The sequence below is a fragment of the Fukomys damarensis genome, unplaced genomic scaffold, assembly GCF_012274545.1.
Source record: "Fukomys damarensis isolate Sample0158 unplaced genomic scaffold, DMR_v1.0_HiC HiC_scaffold_23, whole genome shotgun sequence".
NCBI lineage: Eukaryota > Metazoa > Chordata > Mammalia > Rodentia > Bathyergidae > Fukomys > Fukomys damarensis.
This window is the reverse complement of record NW_022900935.1, coordinates 4,675,312-4,701,205: the sequence shown is the minus strand read 5'-3', so window position 1 is coordinate 4,701,205 and position 25,894 is coordinate 4,675,312. Positions and strand designations below refer to the sequence as shown.

At 48.3% G+C, this 25,894-nt stretch overlaps 1 protein-coding gene across 1 annotated transcript; it reads right to left on the bottom strand.

The window, feature by feature from the left end:
• Cda (cytidine deaminase) lies at positions 1–25,894 on the bottom strand. The gene is made up of 4 exons (XM_010625790.3): positions 25,555–25,894; positions 9,848–9,959; positions 3,948–4,005; positions 1–1,696 (listed from the first exon to the last, which is right to left on the bottom strand). The coding sequence occupies exons 1-4, from the start codon at positions 25,706–25,708 to the stop codon at positions 1,583–1,585; spliced, it is 438 nt and encodes a 145-aa protein (XP_010624092.1). The 5' UTR covers positions 25,709–25,894; the 3' UTR covers positions 1–1,582.

The following is a 25,894-nucleotide window of genomic DNA, read 5'->3' as shown; positions in this document are numbered from 1 at the left end:
AATTGGACTTATTGGCAGAGTGAAGGTGATAACATTTATCTTTGGGTTTGGTATACAGATCAAATGGGTTCATGTGTGCTGAACACCTTAATCTAGCAAATGAGCCCGCAATGTTTCTGGACCAAGAGGCGGGTCAAGGGACCTGGATTCTGTGCTGAGCTTTGCCGCAGTCCTAGAGCAAGCTCTCAGCCTCTGTGTCACGGTGTTCTCCTCTCTCAGGAGAAAGTCCCACCTACCAGAACCGCTGAGCATTTTCCGTAAGAAACAACACACCCAGAGCTACGTGGTGCACAGTAAGTCTTATGGCTCCCTCTTCACACTGAAAGCCACTTTTAGCCGTGGCCATAGGGGTGGATGGCAGCCAGCACCCAGGTCCATACTGAGCCCAAACCAGACTCAGACTGGAAAGTGTGTGTTAGTCCATGCTCCATCACTGTACCACACATCCAAGATAATCAACTTATAAACAAAAAAGGTTTATTTTGGCCCACAGTTATGGAGGTTTTGGTCCATGATCCATTGGTCCTGTTGTTTTGGGCCTGTGGTGAGGAGGCCATCATGGTGGGCAGCAAAACCCACTCACTTCAGGGCCAGGAAGGGAAGGAGAGAGAGACAATCCCACAATCCCCATCAAGGGCACGGGCACCGGTGATCTGAAGATCTTCTGCCAGGTCCCACTTCAGAAGGGTTTCATCACCTCCCAGCATTGACACAGGCTGGGGACTAAGCTTGTAACATGTCATCACCAGGGAACATTCCAGATCCAAGACAGCACATGGGTACTGGCATCAGGACCAGCCTAAGAGTCTCCCACCCAGAATCACAGGGACAGGAAGCTAAAGGACAGTGTTAGTTACTTTTCTTGTCGCTGAGACAAAATACCTGATCCCCAAAGTTAAAGGAGGAAAGGTTTATTTGTTTCAGTCCACAACTGACTGGCTCCGAGGTAGGTTGTACGGCAGACAGGCATCACAGAAAAGAAACAACATGATGCCTACAGGGTAGCAAAAGCAACAAGGAACCTTAAGAGCATCTTGCTGCCCCTTTAATCTTATGCAGATTACTTAGGGGAAGTAGCATTTACACGCTCAATCCTAGTGCCTAGCAGTGTACCATGAATCAATTCCAGAGAAAGCGCCACATATGACTGCATGGGGCTTTGGGGGTGGGAGGACATCAAGACACAGGTCATAACGAGGACTCGGCCTCCACACCAAAAGGTACACAGCTCCAAGGTGCCTGTTTTCTCCCCCAGCGAGAGTGTCCAAGTCTTTCTAAAAAGATAAATCACCCTGCAACAACAGAGACAAAGAGCAAAAATGCATTCTTCTGAATCAGGATGTTCTGTGATGTTTATAATTGGCAAGGTCACCCAGAACAGGACAGAATCCCAGGCAGTGCTGGAGAAGCAGGACAGACTTGGGATCCTAAGGAAAAATCACCTCTGCCCAGCTCTGGGAGAGCTGGGGCTTCTTTGGCGGGTGTCCCTGAGCTGGCATCTTTCCGAAGTTTTCAGTGCCAGTCCCTTAAACACCTGTGGGAACCCAAGGCCTTCCGGACAGTGGGTGCTGTGTGGCCTTTGCTAGATCTTCTGCAGGTCCTCAGGGCCGAAGGATGCAGGCAGCAGCTCCTGGACTGTTCTGACCACATAAGTACCATCTGCCTTGGTCATGTACACGGCCCAGTCAGTGCCAAACTGGAAAAGAAACAAAGCTAGCATGAGAGAGGTAGCAGGGCTGAGGGGTTAGGAGGGACCTGGGTTTGAGTCTGACTTTAAAACTTACTAATGATTCTCCCTGGGCCTTGGTTTTCTCATCTGTAAAATGGGAATGACAGGGCTGGGGATTTAGCCCAATGGTTCCGGTGCCTGCCTTGCAAGCACAAGGGCCCAAGTTCCATAGAACACTGATAAGGACTTAACGTGGTGCCCAGAGCATTGTGAACCAGCCATAAAAACTCCACTGAGGACCCACTAGGGCTTTGAAGAGTAGTACTGGCCCCGAGAGCCAGACTACCTTCTGCTGTGACAGATGGCAACTAACACCAACTCCGCTTGTTTCTCTTTTACTCCTCAAACCAAGAGAAGGTGCTACACCTGCCTTGTTACACACTGGATACGCCCCCGGCGCTATCTCCTTACCCAACCCAGGACCCAAGGGCTGTCTTTAGACCTATTTTACTGTTGAGCAGAGCAAAGCTCAGCAGGGTAAAATCAGCAAAGGTGAGTTGGTCTCCTGATCTTTCTCCTGCGATTTGAGGGCACCATTTGCTTGCTGCGACCTCAGGCGAATGACACCTATTTGGGGCTCAGCATCTTGATGTGTGTTCTGGCTCTATAAATGGAAGAAGGGGGCCATGGATTTAGCTCAGTGGCCGATTTAGCCACCACCACCTGGCTCGCAAGAGGAAGGTCCCAAGTTCAATCCCTGGTACCAAAAACAAAACAAAACAGAAATGAGGGCTAGGGATTTAGCTTAGTGGTTCTGCTACCTGCCTTGCAAGTGCAAGGACCCGAGTTCGATCCCTGGTACAAAAACAAAACAAAAAAACAAAACTCAAAACAAAACAGAAGTGGAAGAAGGGACTAAACAGTGGGTAGGTGGAGGGTTAAGTCAGTGGGAGCAAGGCTGAGAGCCCTAAAATTGGAGTCCAGAGGCCCAGGTTCTACCTGGCTAGGTATGGTAAACTTTAGGCATGGTTTGTGGGAAGCATCTGTGTGCAGACACTGGCACATAGTAGGTGCTCAGTTAACGGTGGTCACTCTGATTGTGTGTGGTGGTTACTCTGATAGGCCTGCAGCCTATTGCTCTCTGTGCTCTGCCCAAGTTATTACCAGACACCATCAATCTTCTGGCTCTTTCAGAGTTGATGTTTTAAAAGAGGGCATTTTTCTACTTGGCAAGCTGTGCCTGAAGGTATGGGCGAAGCTGAGTGCTGGTGAATTTCAATGCCAAGTCTCTGGTCCCCAAGCCTCATCTCCTATTATCTGCATTTTGTTTTCCCTTTGCCTTTTTCTCCTCCAGCTTTTCCATTGCCTGTTCTCATCTGCCAACCTCTCATCTGTTTGGAAAAAACAGCAACAAGCGGTTGGGCCAAGTGGGGGCCTTGAGAGCCAGAGTCTCTGTGCTGTGTTGTGGTTTCCCAACGTGACCTTAAGACTGCCAGTGCAGTGGGTAGCTGTCTACCTCTCTAAAGTAAGATGAATTCTATAGTGTGACTGCAGCGCCTTCAGGGTGACATATCTCACATGGATCTGGGAAATGCATCCTGCAGACTGCTTAGATTGCAGTCCTTATACAAAGCAGAAGGAGATGGAGGTATCGACGCCTCCAGATACCCTGAAACCAGGCAGAAACACAAAGCTGAAACGATCCGCTTTCTTCCAGACACAGCTCCAAAAGCAGGAACTCTCAAGGAACAGGCAGCTGCCATACAATAAAGTCCTGCCCCGCTTGCTCATGATTTTTCCTGTTATATCTTAGCCGATGCATGAATGAATGGGCATAGCAGTTTTCCAATAAAACTTTATTTACAGAAACAAGCAGTGGGCCCACCACTGATCTAGGGTACCTCCTGTTGTTCTCTGTCACTCAATATATTTTCCCACCATTGTCCTCTTTACTCTCAGAAACCCCCGCTGCTTGTTTATTTTGCTTTCTGTTTATTGTTGGTCCTACACCAGGCGGGGAGGCAGGGCCTGGTCTGTCTTGGCCCCAGAGCTGGCTCAGGCGGTGAGAGCCTGACACCAGTGACGCTAGCTCAGTAAGTACTGCTAGATGAAGGCATTGTTTCCGTGACTTATGCAGGCTCGGGAACGCCTAGGAGTCAACCAGCAGAGCAAACAGGACAGGGGCTGTGTCTCCTACCTGGCAGCTGGGCTTTGCTCCTGCAGCCTGGGATATACATTTATCACCGTTTACGTTCCAGGAAGAAAGAGAAGCTCTTACCTCTCTCATCACTTGCCTGCAAGCCCCACATGGTGAGATGAAATCATCTTGCAAGTCACTGGGGAAACAGAGAATCGAACTTAGATCAGTCTGTCCTGAGGCACCAGGACATTTACCAAGATTGGGATGTTGAGTCTCTGCCCTGTCCCAGATCGGGTCAGACCCCGCCAGGCAGTTCCTGGTCCACAGAGGCTGAAAGGTGGCCTGGTGGCTTTCTACACATCACAAGGGGAGGGCATTCTGTAAACAGCGTGCAATGACTGTCACCCACATCCTGGGGTTAAGAAAGAGCTGTCTCTGGGTTTTCAAGAGATGGCTCAGCCTGGCTGGTGATACAGAACACTGGATGACTCGTTATATTAAACAAAATGTGGGAAGATCACATAGTAAGAAGGAACAAGCCTTGCCACCAGAGTGAGAGAAAATAGAGGAGGTGGCATTGGCCCTGCCCTTGGAAGAAAAATAAAGTTCATCCGTTGCCACTTAGCAAGCAACTACTATACCAAGTATTTGACATCATTCAGTTTTCAGGTTAGCCTGAGTGTCACAGTGGTCATTTTATGGATGAGGAAATTGAGTGAGGTGAAGTAACAGAGATGACATTCTAAAGCCCAGGATTTTTCTGTGTTGGAGGCAGAGGAAGTAAATAGCTATGTGTGCAGAGGTCCTGCATACGGAAGAGAAAGTTTGGCTCCTTGCACCTGAGAAATCCAGGAGAAGAGATGCTCATAGCTAAGGCTTGCCAGTAAGAGTTCAGGCACCCACAGGCAGCCGTCTGGCTCTGCAGGGGACAGAGGCAGATGGCCTGAGAAGGTAGGCTTTCCTGTAGGAGCCTCCATTCCTGCTGCTGAGCCAGACGGTAAGCCAGGAGTCACCACCGCCTTCGCCCTTCTGGACTCAGAGCTTTGCGAGGTCCGTGGAACAGCATGTGATTTAAACTTGACTTTTGGACTGGGCTTTCATTTCGCTGACTAAGCGTGACTTAGAGTCATTTTAACCCAACCACGGCTCATTTCTTTGTCTGCAAAAGTGAGTAATGACGTCATCCATTTTGTTGGAACGTAAGAGGACAAACAGATAAGGTGTCTGAAAGGCTCTGAGACCTTTAGAATGCTATACACATATTATTATGGTATGTACTATTTTCTGGCCACTTTCTCCCTTACATATACGGGTACTGTCACAATTTCTGTCCTTTATCACATACAGTTTATTATATAATATGTGCTCTATGTATTACAGTTAGTTCTGCTATACATTAACAACAATTGTTATATCATTTCATATGTGTCTGGAATATGCCAAACATCCTGGAGAGCAATCTATAGGGCATCATCTCATTTTAGTTGGCAAATATTTATTGAGTAGCTATTATGTGCCAGGCTCTGTCCCTGGTCCTGGGGGAAGAGCAGTAAACAAAACAGAGGAAATTCATTGTACACAGAAGTTTATAGACTAGTGAGAGGAGCCAGATAGCCAGGAAACCCATCAACCAGCCAACTGCTCACCGAGCCAACAACTAATCAACCAGCCGACATCAAACAGAGACAGGCATAGAGGCTAAGATAGAATAAAGCAGCAGAGGGGACTAAGCATGAAGAGGTGCTATTTCACCTTTTATATGTGGGGGCCCTGTCAAAGAATGGCTCTGCTCCATGAAAAGGTGGGTGCTCTCAGAGCATGCCTGCAGCTTCAGAAGAAAAAGCCCAGAGGAACATGAGAGGGTGGGACTCAGTTACTGGGTGACAGCTGGTGTGGCCAGAGCTTCTCGCAAGGCCTTTGGAGGTTGGAGTGCACATTGCCCTTCGTCCTACCCATGTTGACCAAGGGCCTGAAATAACCCTATCAACAAAGAGTCCCTGCCTTCAGGGGCTGCCCAGAGGCGCTGGAACAACGGCTGTCTGCGGGAGAGGCGCTCTGAGTGACACTCAGCCTGCCTTCCTGGACCTGCTAGGCCCCGTATGATTTGGTTCCTGCACAGCTTGCTACTTCCTTCCTCATCCTGTGGCTTGGATGTTCAACTACCCAATGGACAGCTCACTGGACAAGATGACCTACAATCATGCATACTATGGAGTTCAGCCATCAAAAGTCACAAGATGGTGTGCACAGGCAGCGCAGTTCTGAGCAGAACAATGGCTTATGCATACAGTGAACTACTCGTGCCAGGCACTGTGCCAGGACCTTATGTACATGAGCTCATTTAACCCCTGACAGCTCTCAAAAGTGTGAGGGGCACACAGGTGCATGCTTTGGATACTGAAAGGTGAAGCAACTTGCCCAGGGTCACAGAAACAGTGAGTGGCAGAACCAAGATCTGAGCCTAGAATTTGTGTTCTCTGCCGTTAGCATTCTGTGTGCAGTGACTTTAACGATATCCTTTCATGAGACCCCTGAATAGCCCCATTACTGGATCATGCTGACAAGCCTGAGGTTGACAGTAAAGCAGGATCTGAAACCAGGCCTCACCAACCCTGGAGCCTGAGCTTGTAACCATCAGCCAAAGCTCCTGCCAAGCGTTAAGTTGAACAGTCCGACCTCCCTCTCCCCTGCCATTCACCTTGCCCACTTTTCACTGTGTTTTGAAGGTTTTCTGGGGTTTGTGCTGACTTTGGTCACATGCTGAGGTCAGACTTATCGGGCTATGGACTCTGATGAGTGCATCTGGGCCCCTGGCAGGGCAGACTCATCGCTAAAAGCCAAGTCGACCGTCGCTCTGCAGACACCCATGCCTCTCCTGGGTACAGTCTCCACCCTTCACGATCTCAGAGGGAATTTCTGGCTGTTCAGCCCTGTCCAGTGTTAACAAGGCAGTTGGCGTTTCCTGTTCACCTTCGAAATCCATGCTCTCAATTTAACAAGCCGTTAACGCAATAATGGCTACATTTCTGGCTCAGGGATGTGGGCGCCGGCTGACTATACAGAGTAGAGAAGTCGGATGTTGGGGAAAATGCAGGTTTTGTGTCACTAAGGACATTCACGAATCATTGTTAGCAGTACCTGGTCATGTTTAAAAGTAAATAATGACCGGCTGGGGATTTAGGTCAGTGGTTCTGTCGCCTGCCTCGCAAGCACAAGGACCTGAGTTCAATCCCTGGTACTAAAAAAAAAAAAAAAAAAAAAAAAAAAAAAAAAAGTAAATAATGACCAAGAGAAAAAGCTTGTCTTTTGGAAAGTTCTAGCAAAGCCAGGCTACTGTGCCATTATCCTTTTGTTGACTTTGGTTGCTCCCCAGACTATCATTATTTTCTTGGATCAGCTTTGAAATTGAGTTATTTCTCCCCGCTTCTCATACAGTGCAACTCACATCCTGATCTCTGCTCCTCTGCACGAAATGTTCCCAGAACAGCTTCATTTATCCTCAGAAGCTGAAGGGAAGCCAGGACAGAGATCAGGAGCAAAGTGACTCTCGGGAGCTGGGGCCTTTCTCCCTCAGCACGCCCTTGGCACAGGTCCCTCGGAAATAACCCTTGAATAAGCCGGAGCATCTCAGGGACAGACTGCGACCAAGTTCAGGGTCTTAGAAAAGCCCCATGGGCTTGTGTCTGTTGTTCGGCCTCCACTGGCCTTGCTCTAAGCCCCTGCAATGTTACTTGCAGCAAGTTCTGCAGGAAGGGGCTGAAGCTCTGTCCCAGTAAAGCAGCAGTTTGTTCGCAGTATGTGACCCGCGGGGCCAAGTATCCCCAAAGTCCAACAGCCACGTAGCCCCTTTGAAGGTGGGTTAAGCATTTTTATGCCATTTTCCCTCAAACATTTAACTCACTAAGAACACTGCCTCAGAAAATGCACAGGGGCACAGAAAAGGAATTCACCACTGAAACATGAAATCAGCCCGTGTGGTGGTGCATACTTGCACCCCCAGTGCTCTGGGAGGTTGAAGCAGGAGGACAGCTAGTTCAAGCCCAGCCTAGGCAACTTAGTGACTTACTGAGACCCTGTCTCAAAATAAAAAAATAAAAATAAAAAGGACTGGGAATGTAGCTCAGTGCAAAAGCCCTGGATTCAGTCTCCAGTACTGCAAATCAGTGAATCAAGCAATCAATCAATTAAATTGATGGACTGACAGGGGTCCGAGTTAGGAAAAGAGTTCATTCATGCGTCTGAATCTTGAAACCCAAGTATGGGTCCAGTGCCATCAAGAACCCAGTATGGTCACTTGGGGTAAGCCAGTGGGAGCTAGGATATTTACGTCTGCGCCACATAGAGAATTGGCTGGAGCTCTTGTTCACCCAGAAGCAGAGATGGAAGCTGATTAGTTTGCATCATAATTGGTGATTACCTGGCTTGTCTTTGTGTCCTGGTTCTGAGCACCGGCTTGTGAGAGATCTGTGAGCAGCTCATTCGGAACCCCACATCAGCTCAAGGTGGGTGGGTAAGAGAGGATCTAGCATCCTGGCACAGCATGGCACCGTGGAATGAGCCCTGGGTGAAGCTCTTGCACCTGACTTCTGGCCTAGCTTTTCTCGTAGGAAAGCTGTTCAACTTCTCTAGATCTGTTTTCTCAGCTATAAAATGGGGATAGAGGCAAGAGAATCTGACTTTCACTTCCCTCCAGCTGTGGCTTTGTTTCTGCCGTGTCTCTGGGGGATTCTGTTGTACTCTGTGTTGTTGCAGCAGAGACATACTATACATGCCCTTGTGTTAGAGTTGCCTTCCTTTTTCACCCACCCCATGATCTCAGAGTCTATTTTCTGCTTATCTATCGATCCTCAGCACTTAGCCCAGGGGCCTTTATCTGTGTCCGGCACACAGACGTACACAGTAGACAAGCACCTGATGGATGAATGGATGATTGGTGCACGGGGGCTGTTGGTTGAAGCAGTGTGTGTCATCACCGTGACTTGCCTGTCCCGCTCACCTGGAGATAGCAATGGCCCTGAAGTCCTTGTGCCCTTCAGAGATGGCCTTCTGGATTGCAGTCCGTTCAGCACAGATGCCCAGTGCATAGCAGGCGTTTTCTACATTGCATCCTGGGAAGAGAGGAGAGCCACTTCCTGCTGCATATGTTGTAAAAGACTCACCCCATTCCAGGATGGGGGGAGGGAGATGGGGACCTGAAGTATAGGAGACTCTTGGGCCCTTATTCAGTGTCCTTCCCCAGGAATGCTCACTGTCTGCATTTCTCCAACACCTCCATCATGGTCGGCTGGCTCCAAGGCGGAAACAGCCTAGGGGACGGGCACAGTGGAGGAAAGCGGCCAATGGGGTGTGTTCCAAAGTGACCTGGGAAACTTTTGCGTCACAGATTGCTTGCCTATTATTTCCTCTCTCTCTGTCTTCCGTAGTCTGGAAGGTGAAGGTGGAAGGGTGGACGGCTTTGGCCGTGTGGTTTATGTCATAAGAATGGAGACATGACAGAGTTGTCTATTTGCCCTGAGTCAACTCCTAATCTGAATTACGACGTAAGAGAAAAACAGAATTCCACACCATGCTTGAATCACTGTTCTTTGGGATCTTTTTGTTATGCAGTATAACTTACACTTGTTGGAAGCTCTCCCTCCTTCCTTTTCCTGCTGTGAGATTTTAGCGCTGTTATACTTTATTACTCTACCTTGCATATTGTGGTGGTGGTTATAAGGTTGGGTGGGGTAGGGAATTATTTAGTTTCTGACCCCTTAACCAGCAGAGTCACATCTGGACCCAAGGAAGAGGGCTACGAAACACTGTGAGACCCTGCTTCTGAGCTGGAGGTGGTGACTGGGTGGGACTCTGGGTCACCTTCATTTCATGGTTTGGATCTAAAATATCCCCCAAAAGTCATGTGTCTGGAGGTGGGGCCTGGTTGGAAGAGGTGGGACACAGGGCCATGACCCTCCTGATGGATGAATGGATGATTGGTGCACGGGGGCTGTTGGTTGAAGCAGTGTGTGTCATCACCGTGACTTGCCTGTCCCGCTCACCTGGAGATAGCAATGGCCCTGAAGTCCTTGTGCCCTTCAGAGATGGCCTTCTGGATTGCAGTCCGTTCAGCACAGATGCCCAGTGCATAGCAGGCGTTTTCTACATTGCATCCTGGGAAGAGAGGAGAGCCACTTCCTGCTGCATATGTTGTAAAAGACTCACCCCATTCCAGGATGGGGGGAGGGAGATGGGGACCTGAAGTATAGGAGACTCTTGGGCCCTTATTCAGTGTCCTTCCCCAGGAATGCTCACTGTCTGCATTTCTCCAACACCTCCATCATGGTCGGCTGGCTCCAAGGCGGAAACAGCCTAGGGGACGGGCACAGTGGAGGAAAGCGGCCAATGGGGTGTGTTCCAAAGTGACCTGGGAAACTTTTGCGTCACAGATTGCTTGCCTATTATTTCCTCTCTCTCTGTCTTCCGTAGTCTGGAAGGTGAAGGTGGAAGGGTGGACGGCTTTGGCCGTGTGGTTTATGTCATAAGAATGGAGACATGACAGAGTTGTCTATTTGCCCTGAGTCAACTCCTAATCTGAATTACGACGTAAGAGAAAAACAGAATTCCACACCATGCTTGAATCACTGTTCTTTGGGATCTTTTTGTTATGCAGTATAACTTACACTTGTTGGAAGCTCTCCCTCCTTCCTTTTCCTGCTGTGAGATTTTAGCGCTGTTATACTTTATTACTCTACCTTGCATATTGTGGTGGTGGTTATAAGGTTGGGTGGGGTAGGGAATTATTTAGTTTCTGACCCCTTAACCAGCAGAGTCACATCTGGACCCAAGGAAGAGGGCTACGAAACACTGTGAGACCCTGCTTCTGAGCTGGAGGTGGTGACTGGGTGGGACTCTGGGTCACCTTCATTTCATGGTTTGGATCTAAAATATCCCCCAAAAGTCATGTCTGGAGGTGGGGCCTGGTTGGAAGAGGTGGGACACAGGGCCATGACCTGGAAGAGTATTTCACTGTTCTGGGCTCCTCCCCTCTTTATTTCTGTTTCCTGCCTGCCATGAGGTAAGCCACTTTTCTCTGCCATGCCTGTCCACCATGCCATTGCTACCTCAGAACCAGCTGACCATAAACTAAAACCCCAATACCATGTGCCAAACTCAACCTCACCTACTTTAAATTGTGGACATCAAATACCTTACTCCCAGTGATAGGAAAGCTAACACAGATTTTGGTACCAAGAGTGGGGTTGTTGCTGTGACTGTACCTGACCACATAGTTCAGAGGTCTCTAGAACTAGTTTATGAGAGGAGTTTAGAAAAGTCTGGAGATGCCATCTAGAGAAGCCTTAGAATACTGGAAATAGAGATTGAGGGGAGATTCTGTTTAGAGCTTGGAAAGCCAAAATGTTTATAGGAATGTGTACAGCCTCAGGAAGTTTCAATTAGGAATAAGGACAATATTGGAAACTGGACTAGGGGCCATGCACGGTACATTCTAGAAAAAAAAATTGTCTACATTTTGTCCATGCCCTGAAATTTTGTGTGAGGCTGAATTTATTTATTTTTTTCTCTTTGAGTTTATTGGTACATTTTAGGTATACACTACAGTTACATTCATCATTGGGCTCTTGTACCTTTACATGACAGGTCTTGGTTCTCATTTCTTCCCCATTTGTGAAGCTGAATTTAAAGGTGACGGACTAACTGATCTAGTAGAAGAAATTTTAAGGTGGCCCAATATTCAGGCTGTGGAATGAATACTGATGGCTACTTTTAGCCATATTTATAGTGAGAATAAGAGTAAATGGTAAAGGGCTGGGGATTTAGCTCAGGGGTGCCACTGCCAGCCACTTAAGTGCAAAGTCCTGAGTTCGAACCCCGGTAGGGGGAGGGAGTAAATAGCACAGCCAAAAGATGTGAAAAGTTTGCGGTTTGACCAGAAAGGAAGAGTCTGCAAAGTTGGTGCCATAGAGAGCATGGGTGTTGAAAAGATAAACCAAAACAAGTCAAGTACCTTGCATCATGTTAGGAAAGATGGCTTGAAAGCATCTCAGGAATTGGCCAGACACTTCCCTTTGCAAGCTTATGAGTGTAAATGGGTAAACTCCTTTGAAAGACTTTGCTTTGACAGCCACAGGGTGCCCCTCTCATTGGGGGCCACCAGGGGAACTTCTTCCTCAAGTGCAGCCATCCAGGTACTCAGAGGTCACTGCAGCCATGATTCAAAGGCAGCCTAACATCTGTCAGAGCCAGCAGCAGGCTTTGGCATCATCCATGTGGTACCCGTTTTTCAGGGATGAAAAAAATCCAAGAGTTGTAAAATCACAGAGGTTCACACCCAGATTTCAGAAGAAGGCTTGGAAGGGCAGACAAGAATTGTGATGCAGACATAATCTTTTCCAGGAGACCCTGACAGGGTGATACTTGAAACTTTGAGAGTGAAGCCAAAGCTGCAGTGGAGACTCCAGGAAGGTGGAGATGCAAGGGATGTGGAATGTCTGCTGAGGAGAGCTATAGGCAGTGAGTGGATGGAGTCAGCTCAAGAGAGAGGCCACGTGAGCTGCAACCTAAAATGCCACAGGGATGGGATCACCCGAGGCTTTTGGAGTTCACAGCTCAACACCACCCACCTTAGGTGCTGGACATGGATTTAATATTTTTCCTGATGGGTTTTGGTCTTGCTTTGGTCTGATTCCTTTCCCATCCTCTTATTCTTCTATTTTGGAATGGGGATATTTATTCTATATCATTGTATATTGGAAGGATTTAATTTTCTTTTCGATTTTCACAGGGCCTCACAGCTAAGAGTTTGCCTTGAGTCTCAGAGGAGACTTTGGGTTTAGACTTTTCAACAATGCTGGAACTGTTAAGACTTTGGCAACTCTTAAAATGGACTAAATGCATTTTGCATAATGAGATGGACATGAGCTTCCGGTGGACCGAGGGTGGAATGTTACGGCTCACATCTAATGTCCCCCAAAAGTCATGTGCTTGGAGGTGGGACCTGATTAGAAGAAGCAGGTCACTTGGGACACGACTTAGAAAGGAATATTCTGGATCTGGGCTCCTCTCCTGTCTGTATCTGCTTCCTGGCTGCCTCAAGGTGAGCAGCTTTTCTCTGCTGTACCCTTTTGCCATGCTGTTTCTGCCTTGGAGCCAGCTGACCATGGTCTGAAACCTCCGAACCATGAGCCAAATTAAACCTTTCCTCCTTTAAGTGATGGGAAGGCTGACTAATATACTCCCTTAGGAAAGTGCTAAGTGGGTGCTCTGTGGGATAAAGGACATACTTAAATACTGGCTAAAGGGACAGAGACTGCTAATTGTTCCAACATCCACTCTCCCAATAGACTCCACCTGGCACATGGCCACCCAGTTAAAACTACCTTTCCCAGCTTCCTTTGAAGCTTGTTCTAGTTCTGAAGTTTTAGCCCATGGAATGTAAGCAAAAGTGGTAGGAGTGATAAGCAACTTCTAGGGACATTTTTATGAGAATGCTGCTTGCCTTCTGCCTTGTCTTTCCCCTTTCCAGAGGCTGGAAGTGAAGATATGGCAGTTTAAACTTGCAAATTAAGACAGCAGTCAAGAGCTCGTGGGACGTATAGATAGGGATTCTGATCTCCAGAACCTTGCAGAACATAGCAGTGCAGCCCATATGCCCTGACTGCAGCCCATCTCCCATCTGCTAGAGAGAAACAGGCAGCCACCTTGTCCCATCACTAGATTTTTTTTTCCATTCACTCAGTCTGTTCCTCACATGCCCCTTTTCTAAATCTGAGTCTTCACTGGGACTAGGTAATATTTTGTTCTTCCTGTATTTATCATATTTAGAAACTGGAAGCTGGGCATGGTGGTGCATGCCTGTAATCCCAACATTCAGGAGGCTGAGGCAAGATGATTACCATGGGTTTGAGGCCAGCCTGGACTACACAGTGAGTTCAAGATCAGCCTGAACTACATAGAGAGATCCTGTCTCCAAACATTTAAAAAAATTATAGAAACTGGTCATTATTTCCTTATGTGTTTTTCTAGCCTTCATTATATACACTGGCACACTAAGAGTGGTTAAACTTACCATTTAGCTCATAGCTCTCAGGATCTCAGGTATTCCTGGCTAGAACTGATGGATCTCGAGCCTACCCTAGGCTGGGTGCTGTAGAAAGTCCCCTGCTGGGGTGAACAGTGGTATGTTCACAGCTGGGCATGAGGTGGTTGTATGGCGTTAGTTGGGGACAGGTTTGTAATTCTACTTTGGGAAGAAGGATGGTTGTGTATACTGGGAACCAAAGGCAGATTCTATTGAGCATTGATTATTTTGACAACTTAGCATCTCTCTCTTTCTTTCTCTCCCCTACCCCTCGCTGTGTAACTCATCTCATTTTCCAGTAATTCAGACAGTATTGGGTGCATTCAGGATGATATGGCCATAGATCCTAGCATGTAATTCAAATGGAAGTTGCCACCTCTTGGCCTATAGCCTTGCTATTGACTTAAGGATGGGCCCCTCTCCAATCAGAGTTTTCCCCTATATAGAACTTTGTTTTCTTTCTGAAACTGAGTGTGGGCCACCACTTTTCAATTCATTATGGTTTTTGTTTTTTTTGTTTTTTTTTGGTACCGGGGATTGAACTCGGGTCCTTACACTTGTGAGGCAGGCGGCAGAACCACGGAGCTCAATCCCTGGCCCTTACTTTTCCATTCATTATGGAGCAGATAAGTACAAACAGTGAAATCCAAGACGATGAATGCGAAATGAGATAAGAGATGGTGACGAGAAAGTCTGATCTGAGGCACTCACCCCTCAGGTCTGGCTCTCTCCCACTCCTCCCAGAGTATAGTTACACAACTACCATAATTCATGTGTATTTCTACCACTTGTAGCCACATAGAAATCAGCAGCTAATCCAGTGGGGATATAGGACAGGGAGCAATCAGGAAGGTGTACCTTGAAAGCAGTGGTTAACGTTTATTGAAAGGCTTTGTATGAGTTACTGATGTAGTCAGAGAACACCACAGGGACAAAGGACAAACAGACTCCTGAACCCTTAATCTATTACTCATTAAAAATACAATTGCATTTTCTTTTCAGGCAGTCAGTCAGGAACTCAGAAAGCAGTTTCTGCTAAAACTCATGACTCTTGGGCCTACAAACGCCTAGTAGAGAACTAAAAGCAGAATGAAGCTTGACTTTTATTTTTGTATCTTCTATTTCCTTAAAACTATGGATATAGATGTAATACTTATTTAGGGAAAGTGGACAGAACAAAGTTTATTAGCCTTAAATTTACCTACCCTATCTCAATCCCCCTCCAAGATTGAGGGCAAGATAAAAATAACTGAAATAACTTTCAGGATTCACAAGAATGTCCAATTATCACCCTTTACAACATGAAGTTCCAGAACTACCCCCGCTCCACACTTAGAGTGACACCTAGAAGTCCCCAGCCACTGTCCTCAACTGCTAGTCCCCCGAGTTCCAGAAGGAACAGAGCCTCCTGTGACTGAAGGCACCACAAACAGAGACAATCACTGCTTGGAGCTTAAACTGCCCGTCGAGCCATGAGGATTTCTCTGGAGCTATAAAACCGGGAAGGTGGTTGACTGGTCCCCCGCCCACCTCACTACCCCATAGAACTGGCCTTGCGCTCTTGTGGGTGGGCCAGTCTGAACAACTGCATGACAGTGGGCCCCCCTCGAGCTGCTCAAACTGGGGATGAATTAACGAGCAACCTGTAATGGTCAGCTGAGCTGAATCAGTGTGGCTTGGGCGCATGGAAGACCCACCTGAGGATTGTTGCCAAAGGCATAAAAAGAGATCTGCAGGGGAAGGTCGATCATTTGCTGTTGATTTTCTTGGAGAAGCTTGATGTTGGTGGTTTTCCTGATGGGAACTTGGCTGTTCTTGTCATCTGAGGAGCTTGGGTCTTTGCTGTCCCTAGGAATGGCTGCTGTTCTTCTCAGGGAAGACCTGATCTTCGCCTTGAGTGTTGCTTCCTGGCTCCCGAGCAGATCCCTCAGCCTGGTGGCACAGATCCTACACACACACACACACACACACACACACACACACACACACACCCCGCACAAGCTTTCTGGCTTCCACCACTGGCCTTTGGGCCTTCCAGTTCAGATCCTTCATATGAGGCATTGCCGTGGGTTTTAGGTCTCTGGCTGGGATCATGGAAGGCAATGACTTGGGCTCTAGGCCTTTAGCTGGACTTGGGCAGGACATTGCTATAGTATCCAAGCCCTCAGCTAGATCCTTTGGGTCTCCAGCATGTGGACAGATCCCTTGTACTCCTCTGCATTTGACTTACAGGGTGAGTATTATAAAATAATCTTATAAATTATGTGTCCTGTATTAAATCTATTCCCTTACAAACCCTGACTACAACACACACATTCTGTCTCCCCTGGTACTGGGTTTGAACCCAGGGCCTTCACACTTAACTATAACTCCAGCCCTTTCTTTTATTTTTTTATTTTAAGGCTGGGCTCGAACTCCTCATCTTCCTGCCTCAGCCTCCCAGAATGCTGGAATTACAGGCATGTGCTACCATGCCTGGCTTCTTGCTTTCTAATGAAATCTTTCGCTTATAAATTCATACTGTTGTTTATTTTATTTAATTTAAAAGGAATATTTATTGAAGGAGACAGCTCCTGCCTGAGAGGGACAGGAGGAGACATTCTGAAGGTGGGTTGCCTCCATACTGTTATTTTAGCTTTAATTTTCATCATCACTAAAGCACAGACCAACACTGACTGGTGACATTATTGTGATAGTCCCTTTCCTGCTCAGCCTCCCTGCGTGACCAATGAAGAAGCGAAGGCGTCTCTCTCTTCCTCCACACTTGTCTCCCCAGCCAGGTTCCTGATTCTATAGCTGAAATGACTTCCTTTAAGCACCTCGGCCACCTGGACCTGCCTGCCACTACCAACTTTAGTGCCTCCCTCCTAAGCTGGCTGCTCCTCCTGGATAATGGTCCCTGATGGCCTCACTGTCCCTCCAGCCAGCTGCCAGCCCTGCCCTCCCATCCCTGATTCAGGCCTGACGCTTCCCTCCATCAGACATGACTCTGGCGGACCCTGGGTTTTGCTGAGCTATGGTACAGTAAACTGCCACTCTCGCAAAGACCCAGGAAGATTGCGTGTGTCTGTGCTGAAAGCTCAAAAAGAGTCCTTCAGAGGCCGCTCCCGTGATTGTACGTGAGACATCTCACAGGGCCGAGAGAGGAGAGGTTGTTTCCCAAGGGATCGCAATCCCTGGCTTCACGCCCCAAAGAAGCTTCGCAGAAACAGCCTCAGGCCCTGCTCAGGCCTCTCAGGCCCTTTGTCCTACTGGCCCTGAAGATTGTGACTCCTCTTTGAGGCTGGGGGCTAATGACGATGACAGTTATTAAGCTTCTAATGGAGCCACCCACGAAGTTCAATGTTGACAAATTAAATTATCTGACATTCCGAGAAATCCAGAGAGGCAGAGAACAGGCAAACTACCCCAACAGGCCAGATTCATCCAGCCTGAAATAGAAGCTGTCTTAATCCTCACACAAAAGCTGTAACCTGATGCTAACCTATCAGTTATTTTTCCGTCGTTCTGTCTCCCTGCCCCCCGCCCCCGTTGCTACTGGATGGTGTGTGTCCCCTCAGAAGTCCTTGTGTTGAAGGCCTGGTCTCCGCCAGGGTGGTGCTGCTGGGAGGTACCGTGGTTCGGCTGAGGAGGATGAGGCCTTATGGGAACTGCTTAGTCACTGGGGACGTCCCTCCAAGAGAATTGTGGGAACATGGTCTCTTCTTTCTTGCTGGTTCCTGGGTCACCAGGGGCAAGGTTTGCACACCAGATGCTCCTGCCATACTGTGCCACCCTTGACAGAGGCCTATAGCATGGGGCAACTTGATCTTGGATTGGAACCCTGAGAATCATGAAGTAAATGACCTTTTCCTCTTTATAAGTAAACTGACTCAGGTGTTTTGTTATAGTTGTGCAAAAGCATTATACCACCGTGTAAGGAAAGTAGCTTTGAAATGACCTATCTGATTTTTGTCATTTGTTTCTGCTTTCCTCAGTCTTTCTCTACCTATAAAACCAAAAGCCTCGGCCAAAAATTTAGCTCAGTGGTTCTGCCACCTGCCTCACAAGCCTAAGCACCCAAGTTCAATCCCCGTACTAAAAAACAAAACCAACCAAACAAAAAAAGACCAAAAGCCTCTACTCTGCTCATCAGAACACTCATTTAATTTGTGAACTAAAATGTGGCCTGGCTCAAGATCTCTAAGATCTTTAAACTGAATTGTTCTAATTTTGTTTGTTGGCGCCCTATGTGAACATGGCTTATCCCACTCAGGTCTTTGCTTGAACGTTACCTCTTCAGAAAAGCTTCCCTGATGGCCCTACCTGAAACTGCCTACTCCTTCTACCATTTCTAACACTCTCCACCCATTTATCCTACTTTAATTTGCTTAGCACTTAACACTTTCCTGCAATGTCTCTATATCTAATTCCTCCATTATAGTGTGAACCTCCTGAGAGCAAAGACTTGTCTGTGTCCTGTGTGGCAGTATGCCCTGGGCCTGGGAGAGCGAGGATTTTGGTTACTGTCATGGGTGGAATACTGTATCCCCTCAAATCCACATACCAATACCCTAACTCTTTGTGTGATGGCATCAGGAGGTGAGACGTAATCAGGTTCACATGAGACCATGAGCGGGGGAGCCCCCATAATAGGATTATGAGGAAAGAACCCCATTTTATACCAAGGTGCCCTAATAAGAAAAAGACATATCATAGGACTTGCTGTGCCCTGGGAGCACATAGTGAGAAGGTGATGGAGGTTGGAAGAGAGTCCTGATCAAGAACTGAACCTGGGGCATGCTGATCCTGGGCTTCTTTCTGTTCTCCAGAATTACGAGAAATTGATGTCTGTTGTTTAAGCCACTCGGTCTCTGGTTTTTTGTTATAGCTGCCTGAACCAACTAAGATGGTGTCTTGGTCACTTCGTCGTTGCTGAGACACAACAGCTGACATCCACAACTTAAAAGAGGAGAAGTTTATTTTGGCTTCCAATTATAGTCCACGGTCAGCTGGCTCAAAGGAAGAAAACAGAGGGGCAGAGTAGAGGGGCAGAGTAGAGGGAAAACTGCTCACATCATGGCAGTCGGGAAGCAGAGAGAGAAGGGAGGAGCTGGGAAGGAGAAACATCTTTTCAGGTTCTGTGCCTAGTGACCCATCCCCTGTCCAGACCTCCTGACAGCAAGTCAGCTATAATGCGCCCATGATTCAGACACCTTCCAAAAGCCGGCCTCGGTCACGTGGGGCTTTGAGAGGTCATTCTTGATTTAAACCATAGCAGATGACTCAATGAGTCCATTGCATGGCTGGAATTCCTCATTTCAGCGCCAGGTGTCTGAGATACAAAGTAGAGTCTCTGGCAAATTCAAGTGTCACGCCTCATCACTGCCCAAAAACACAGGGAAGAGGAAGGCCACATCTCACAATCCCCCCAAAGATCTGAGCCTTTTGTTTTGCTTCCCTAGGTCCAGAAAACTTCCCATCTGGGAAATCCAGCTCCATTCTTGGTGGTGTTGTTTTTGCTTACTCTGAAACTCACACGAGAACCGGCTGGGATGATGTCAAGTCGGGATCCACAATTATAAGCCTGGACCAGGTGACAGCCAGATGAGAAGGCAGACATTTCTCGTGGCAGCTGTTTACTCTGGGACGCTGTGGCAGTCGGCACCCTCACAGCTGGTCCGGGCGCGTACTGCTACAGCCCCATCTTATGGGAGGGAAAGGCTGAAGCTGGTGGCAGGAAGTCAGAGTGCACATGCTGGCCTGTCAGGTACAAAGAGCTGTTTTTGTTCTCCACGGAATTCAGCAAGGCCTTGTTTTGGTGCTTAAGGCAGGGCTGGGGTGTGACATTATCATGACTCGGCCAGCCCAAGAAGAGTACGAAGCTGGAGGCACCGTACCCACTCTCCTTTTTGAGGAAGCTTAATGAAATTAGAGCAGTGGTTGGCACACACAAGCAAGTGGGCATGAGACCTCCGGTCTTTCCCTCCCTACCTCCTGTCCTTCCTTCCTTCCTTCCCAGGGATCACAGGGACTCACACTCTAGGTGAGAATTCTATCACCGAGCTACACTTCCAGTCCACGTTTTTGCTTTTTTGTGTTGGTTTTTGTTTTGTGGTAATGGGCTTTGCACCCAGGGCCTTTGCACTGAGCTACATTCTCAGTCCTTTACTTATTTTAAAGTTTTTGCTGGTACCAAGGATCGAACTCAGGACCTTGCGCTTGCCAAGCAGGTGTGGTACCACTGAGCTAAATGCACAGTCTGCCTTTTTTTTTTTTTTTTTTTAATTTTGTATCTTTTGTTCATTTGTTTTTGAGACAGCGTCTTGCTGTGTAATTCAGGCTGATCTTGAAATCACTATGTAGCCCAGGTTAGCCTTGAACTTACAGTGATCCACAGCACGACGACCCAACTCAGCTTCCTACCCCAGTCTGTACCTCAGTCATCCCCGTTCCACAGCTGCAACTCCTGCACTCCAGTCCTTCCCTTCGTACCCAGAGCGGCCTGCCCCAGGCACTGTCCCTGGGCTGCACTCCGTATCTCTCAGATCTTCCTCCTTTGCTCCACCTGCCACAGTCCCGGCCCAAGCCATCCATTTATGTGATCCACAGCCCTTCACCCAGGACAATGATGGGACAGGTGACATGCAGACCGGACCAGTCAGTGACAAAAAGAGACATCATCCCGATGCTGTTCCCTCTGCCCCAGGCCTCCTTCAGATGAGCAGTCCTCAACAAGTCTGTTACCCTCCTCCTCAGTAACATTCTTTGGCTCCCTGTTTCCTGTCTTTTCAAATCCCAGTCTCTGATTGGCCTTCAAAAGTCCTCCACCATCTGCCTCCAAATAACAACAACACCATTAATAGTAGAAGAAGGGCGGGGGGATGTGGCTCAGTGGTGCCGCACCTCGCAAGTGCAAGGTCCTGAGTTTGATCCCAGTACAAAAAAAAAAAAAAAAAAAAAAAAAAAAAGAAGAAGAAGCTGCTTCCTTTTGTAATATCCTTATTGTGTAACAGAGACTTAGAAGCTAGGTCTGCAGATGCCCAATGGGTAACAGAAAGCAGAGCAAAGCTTGCCATCTCTGTCTTCATTTTTTAGTTTTTGTTTGTTTGTTTTGAGACAGGGTCTCACTATGTAGTTGAGACTGACCTGGAACTCACTTTGTAGCTCAGGTTGGTCTTGAACTTCACAGTGATCCTCCTGCCTCAGCCTCCTGAGTGCTGGGATTACAGGCATGTGCCACCACGCCCGGCTGTCTTCATTTTTTAAATCTCTCTCTTTTAGTCCCTTAAAATTTGGGGTAGGATCCTTGGCCAGTTCTACATGTAGGCACACTAATTACTTAAAGAGAGTCTGTTTAGTACAAGGATTATTAGTCTTAAATTTGCCTAGCCCAATCATCCTCCCTTAAGACTCCTTTAAGACATAAGAGTACAGTAAGTAATTTCAGGATTCTCAGGGACATCCAGTTGCCAACTCTTACAGCTTCTAGTCTAGGAGGGATGCCTAGAAGTCATAGCCCTAAACCTGCAGTCACCTTGGATTCCAAGAAAAGCAGAGCCTTGCAGATCATCCCATGATTAGGTTACCTTCCCAAGTGACAGTACAGAGTACTCGCCTCAGCAGAACATATACCAAGTGAGAGAGCATGGGAACTAGCAGAAAGAATCAACAAGTGGGATCTCATCTTATTAAAAAGCTTCTGCACTGCAAGAGAAACCACCAACAGAGCTAAGAGATAGCCTGCAATGTGAGAAAGCATTTTTACCAGCTGTTCCTCAGACAAAGGTCTACTATCCAGAATATATGAAGAACTCAAAAAAATCAGATCCCCCCCAACATAAAGACCCATTTAAAAAATGGGCATCTGAAATGAACAGACATTTTTCAAACAAAGAAGTAAAAGCAGCAAATAAACATATGAAAAAATGTTCATCATCACTGGTCATTTGAGAGATGCAGATGAAAACAACACTGAGATTCCACCTCACCCCAGAAAGAATGGCTGCTATTAAGAAATCAATCAATAACAAATGTCGGCGGGGTTGTGGGGAGAAAGGAACCCTTCTCCATTGTTGGTGGGAGTGCAGATTGGTGCAACCACTGTGGAAATCAATATGGAGATACCTTAAACAACTAGGATTAGAAGTCCCATTTGACCCAGCTGTTCCCCTGCTGGGTATCTTCCCAAAAGAAGTAAAAGAATCATATCACAGTGATATATGCTCACCCGTGTTTATAGTGGCACAGTTTGTAGTAGCTAAAACTGGAAACAGCCCAATTGCCCATTAATTGGAGACTGGATAAAGATGTGCTTTTTAAAAAAAAAAAAAATCAAATGGAGTACTACCCAGCCATAAAGAACGAGAAACTAGAGGCATTTATAGCTAAGCAGATGTACACTGAGGCCATACTCTTAAGAGAAATTAATAGTACACACATGTGTAAATACAAAATCATTTCTCTGGTGTGATAAACTAAAAATATAAATAAGGATCAAAATGTATAATTGCTATTGGGTAATAGGAAAAAAGGTCTAAAGGTGTAGGAGAGGTGGGAGAGTAGGGGAAAGAAGGGAAAAGAAAAAATATGACAAAAGGAAAAAATGCAAAGTCTTTGTAAATAGAGAAGGATGGAGGGGGTGAAGGGAGGGCAGGGGAATGGGAAGAAATAAGAACTAAGATCTGTCACGTAAAGGTACAAGATCTCAGTGATGAACGTAACTGTACTGTATACCTAAAATGGACCAATAAAGAAAAAAAATAGTACAAAAACGAAATCCAAGGTTGGAGTCAGTATCTAGAAGACAAGGTCTTGAACCTCTTTATATGTCACCGAGGCATGGCCATGCTCATTAAAGATCCTGTCCTGCCCTTCGCCTCTGTTTGTGAGCTTGATGGGCATTTTGGGACCAGTGGCCAAGCCTGGTCTATTGAGACCCTTGGAGTTGGGGTCTTTGTCAGAAACTGTGCCAAGCACTTAATAGCACTCGCTCGTTTAAAATTTCACAACCAGGGGTGAGATTCAATACATTCGATGACTGGTACAGCCCAGGATCCACCAGCCAGAGCAGACGGGGGCTGCCACACCGTGCTGGGATGCCAGCTCTGCTCGCAGCAATCCTGTAAGGATTGCTTTACAAACATGGAAGCCGAGGCTCAGAGGGGCGAAAGGTCTCTCCCAGGGTCACATCACACCACCGGAATTCAAACCCAATCACACCACCGGAATTCAAACCCACGAGCTGCTTATCCGGACCCGGGCCTCCTAAATATTCCCTGTGCAGCCCTTTCTCTGAAGATATCAGCCCTTTTGTGCAATTTCAACAGCCGCATCGTTAGTTCATTTACCTCTGCCATGATCATTGGCTGAGCTCCTATCTTGGGCTGTGCAAGATGTGGGGATCTCTACGCGGGCAGGAACTACGTCATCTCTGCTCTTGTGGCATCCCTAGTGCCTGGCATGTGAGCTGGCACAGAGTTGGTGTGCAGCAAGTGCCTGTTGCCTGGATGGGTCAACGTGAGGATGACCAAGGCGTGGGCTTCTTTGGAAGGGAAGGTGTGCCATTTCTTATGTAGGACTGGAAAAGTAAAGGAAGACCAGAGTTTTGTGTGGCATGGGGGAGCTCTGGCTTGTAGGGGAGTCGTTGGTTACCTGACCACCTGTTTATCCCAGCAGGATACCAGTCTCACTGCTGGAAAACAGGACGGAAGGCAGCCCCACTGAAAATTTGGCCTGGCATGCTGACTCCATCCGCCACCTGCCCCTGGATGCTTCTCCTTCTGATTCGCCAAATTCGCTCATCTCCAAGGGCAACTCCTTCATGCCTCTGGTCAGTCCATCAGCAATAGCACAGTGTCCGCTCTGGGCTGGGAAAGTGCCGGGGTCCTGCGGGAGGAGGTCAGTGGTACAAAGATCCAAGACACAGCCTCCTCCCTGCAGGACCAAGTCCAGGGGGTGGGAGACAGGAATACAGGGACAGTGATGATTTCACCGGCTCCATGGCCCAGGAGGGGTTAGTGGAGATGCTGGGGCAGGTGGGCTTCATGTGGTATCTAGGGGGGATGTGGAGGCTCTTGAAAATTCAATGGCTGATTCCATGTGGTTTTTTTTTTTTGGTGGTACCGGGGATTGAACTCGGGTCCTTGCACTTGCAAGGCAGGCCACCGAACCGCTGAGCTAAATCCCCGGCCCCTTGTTTAAGGTTCTACAATGTTGCAATGTTGTGCTGGTTAATGTTCAATACTCATCTAAGCCACCAGGCCAGACCTGTTTTCCTCCCTCTTTCTTTCCTTTGCTCTCTCTTTTGAAGGATCTTGCTATATAGTTCAAATTGGCCTTGAATTCATTATGTAAACCAGGCTGACTTCAAACTTGGAGAAATCCTCCTGCCTCACTCAGCCTCCCAAGTGCTGGGATTACAGGCACGTGCTACCACATCTGGCATTCAGACCTGGGTAACAACAATGTTCAGTGACCCTTTACCACCCATGGAGAGCAGGCTTTGGAGCCTAGGAACTCTGGGTCTAGTACCAGCTCTTGTGATACTGGGTACCGCCCCTCTCTGGGCCTCAGTTTCCATCTTGGCCCTGCAGGACTGTAAGGGTTAAATGGACAGCATGTGTCACCTTTCTTTTATAAACCAGCTTGCAGTCAAGGTTCCTTTTCCTGCTCAAAGATGTGTGAGAACCAGGTGACTCATGAAACCATGGACAGAACGGTACCAGGAAGGAGACAGAAACACACTGTAGTTGCTTCCTGTCACCTCCTTACCTAGTCCCCTGTGGCCCTGAATGAGAATGCCTCTAAGCTTAGCAGAAGAAGTTAGAATAGCTGTTTGGGTGAGATTTGTTTACTTGTTTTTACTCCGGGGAGCGAATCCAGGGCCTCACCCAAGCTGGGAAAGAACTCCTCTGAGAGTCACAGGGGAGTTTGTCCTCTCCTTCAGCAAGCCTCAGAGAGAACCCTAGGGTCAGCTCCTTGCAAGCTCTTCCCACCCCGCCACTCCAGGCTGCCCCCCACTGCCAGACCCCTCCCTGGAGCCACGGCTCCCTGGGAATCCCTTCTTTCTCTCCCAGCCATCCCCAGCACTGCGGGTGCAGGGAAGACTCCAGCCCGGCCCTGGATTCCACCACCTGCTTCCTGTGACCCTGGCAAATCAAGTCACCTCTCAGGGCCTGCGTTTCTGCCTCTGTGGCTGCCCCCCACTGCCAGACCCCTCCCTGGAGCCACGGCTCCCTGGGAATCCCTTCTTTCTCTTCCAGCCATCCCCAGCACTGCGGGTGCAGGGAAGACTCCAGCCCGGCCCTGGATTCCACCACCAGCTTCCTGTGACCCTGGCAAATCAAGTCACCTCTCTAAATGGGCACACACCAAGGTCAGAGGTCACTGGTGAGGACTTGCAGATACAACACGAAGAAGCTTCAAGGTCCTAGGCACAGGGGAGGCTGGGGAGGTTACCATCCTGGGGTACCAACGCCTCAAACTCCAGACTCTGGCCTCCCCTAGTCTCTCTGCAACCGCACACCCCCACCTCAGTGAGAGTTCCCAGCCGGCCACAGTCACACTGTCATCCCCCTGTGGGGCAGGAGAGGCAGGGCGGCCCGGAGAGCGCCAGGAGGGGACGGGGCTCGCTCTTGGCTCACCTGCGCGTCCTCCTCGGCCCCCCACCCTGGCGCCCGCCCTTACCGGAGAAGATCAGCCCGTCTCCGGTGAGCAGGGCTGCCCCCACCGGGAAATGGCTGTAGGGGCAGTAGGCGGACTTCTTGGCCTCTCGGGAGGACAGCAGCAGGCGCTGGACGTGCTCGGGCTCCAGAGCGCAGGTGCGACGATCCTGAGCCATGTCGTCCGGGCCGGGGAGCTGCAGAAACGGGAGCGCGAGCTGGCCCGGTGGCGGCCTGGGAGCCCGAACGGAAACGGTGGCTCCTCCCCTAGGGTGTGTCCCCTCCCCTAGGGTGTGTCCCCTCCCCTAGGGTGTGTCCCGCTCCAGGCCGAGCCCCAGGATCCCGGCCCCCGGTGGGATGCCCCG

What these genes read in the sequence shown, in the direction of transcription:
- Cda (XM_010625790.3), bottom strand. Translation starts at nt 25,708, where the DNA reads ATGGCTCAGGATCGTCGCACCTGCGCTCTGGAGCCCGAGCACGTCCAG. An exon ending in AGGGCCATTGCTATCTCCAG is followed by an intron (nt 4,006 to 9,847) that starts GTGAGCGGGACA and finishes CTGTTTCCCCAG; the next exon opens with TGACTTGCAAGATGATTTCA. An exon ending in GCAGGCAAGTGATGAGAGAG is followed by an intron (nt 1,697 to 3,947) that starts GTAAGAGCTTCT and finishes TTTCTTTTCCAG; the next exon opens with TTTGGCACTGACTGGGCCGT.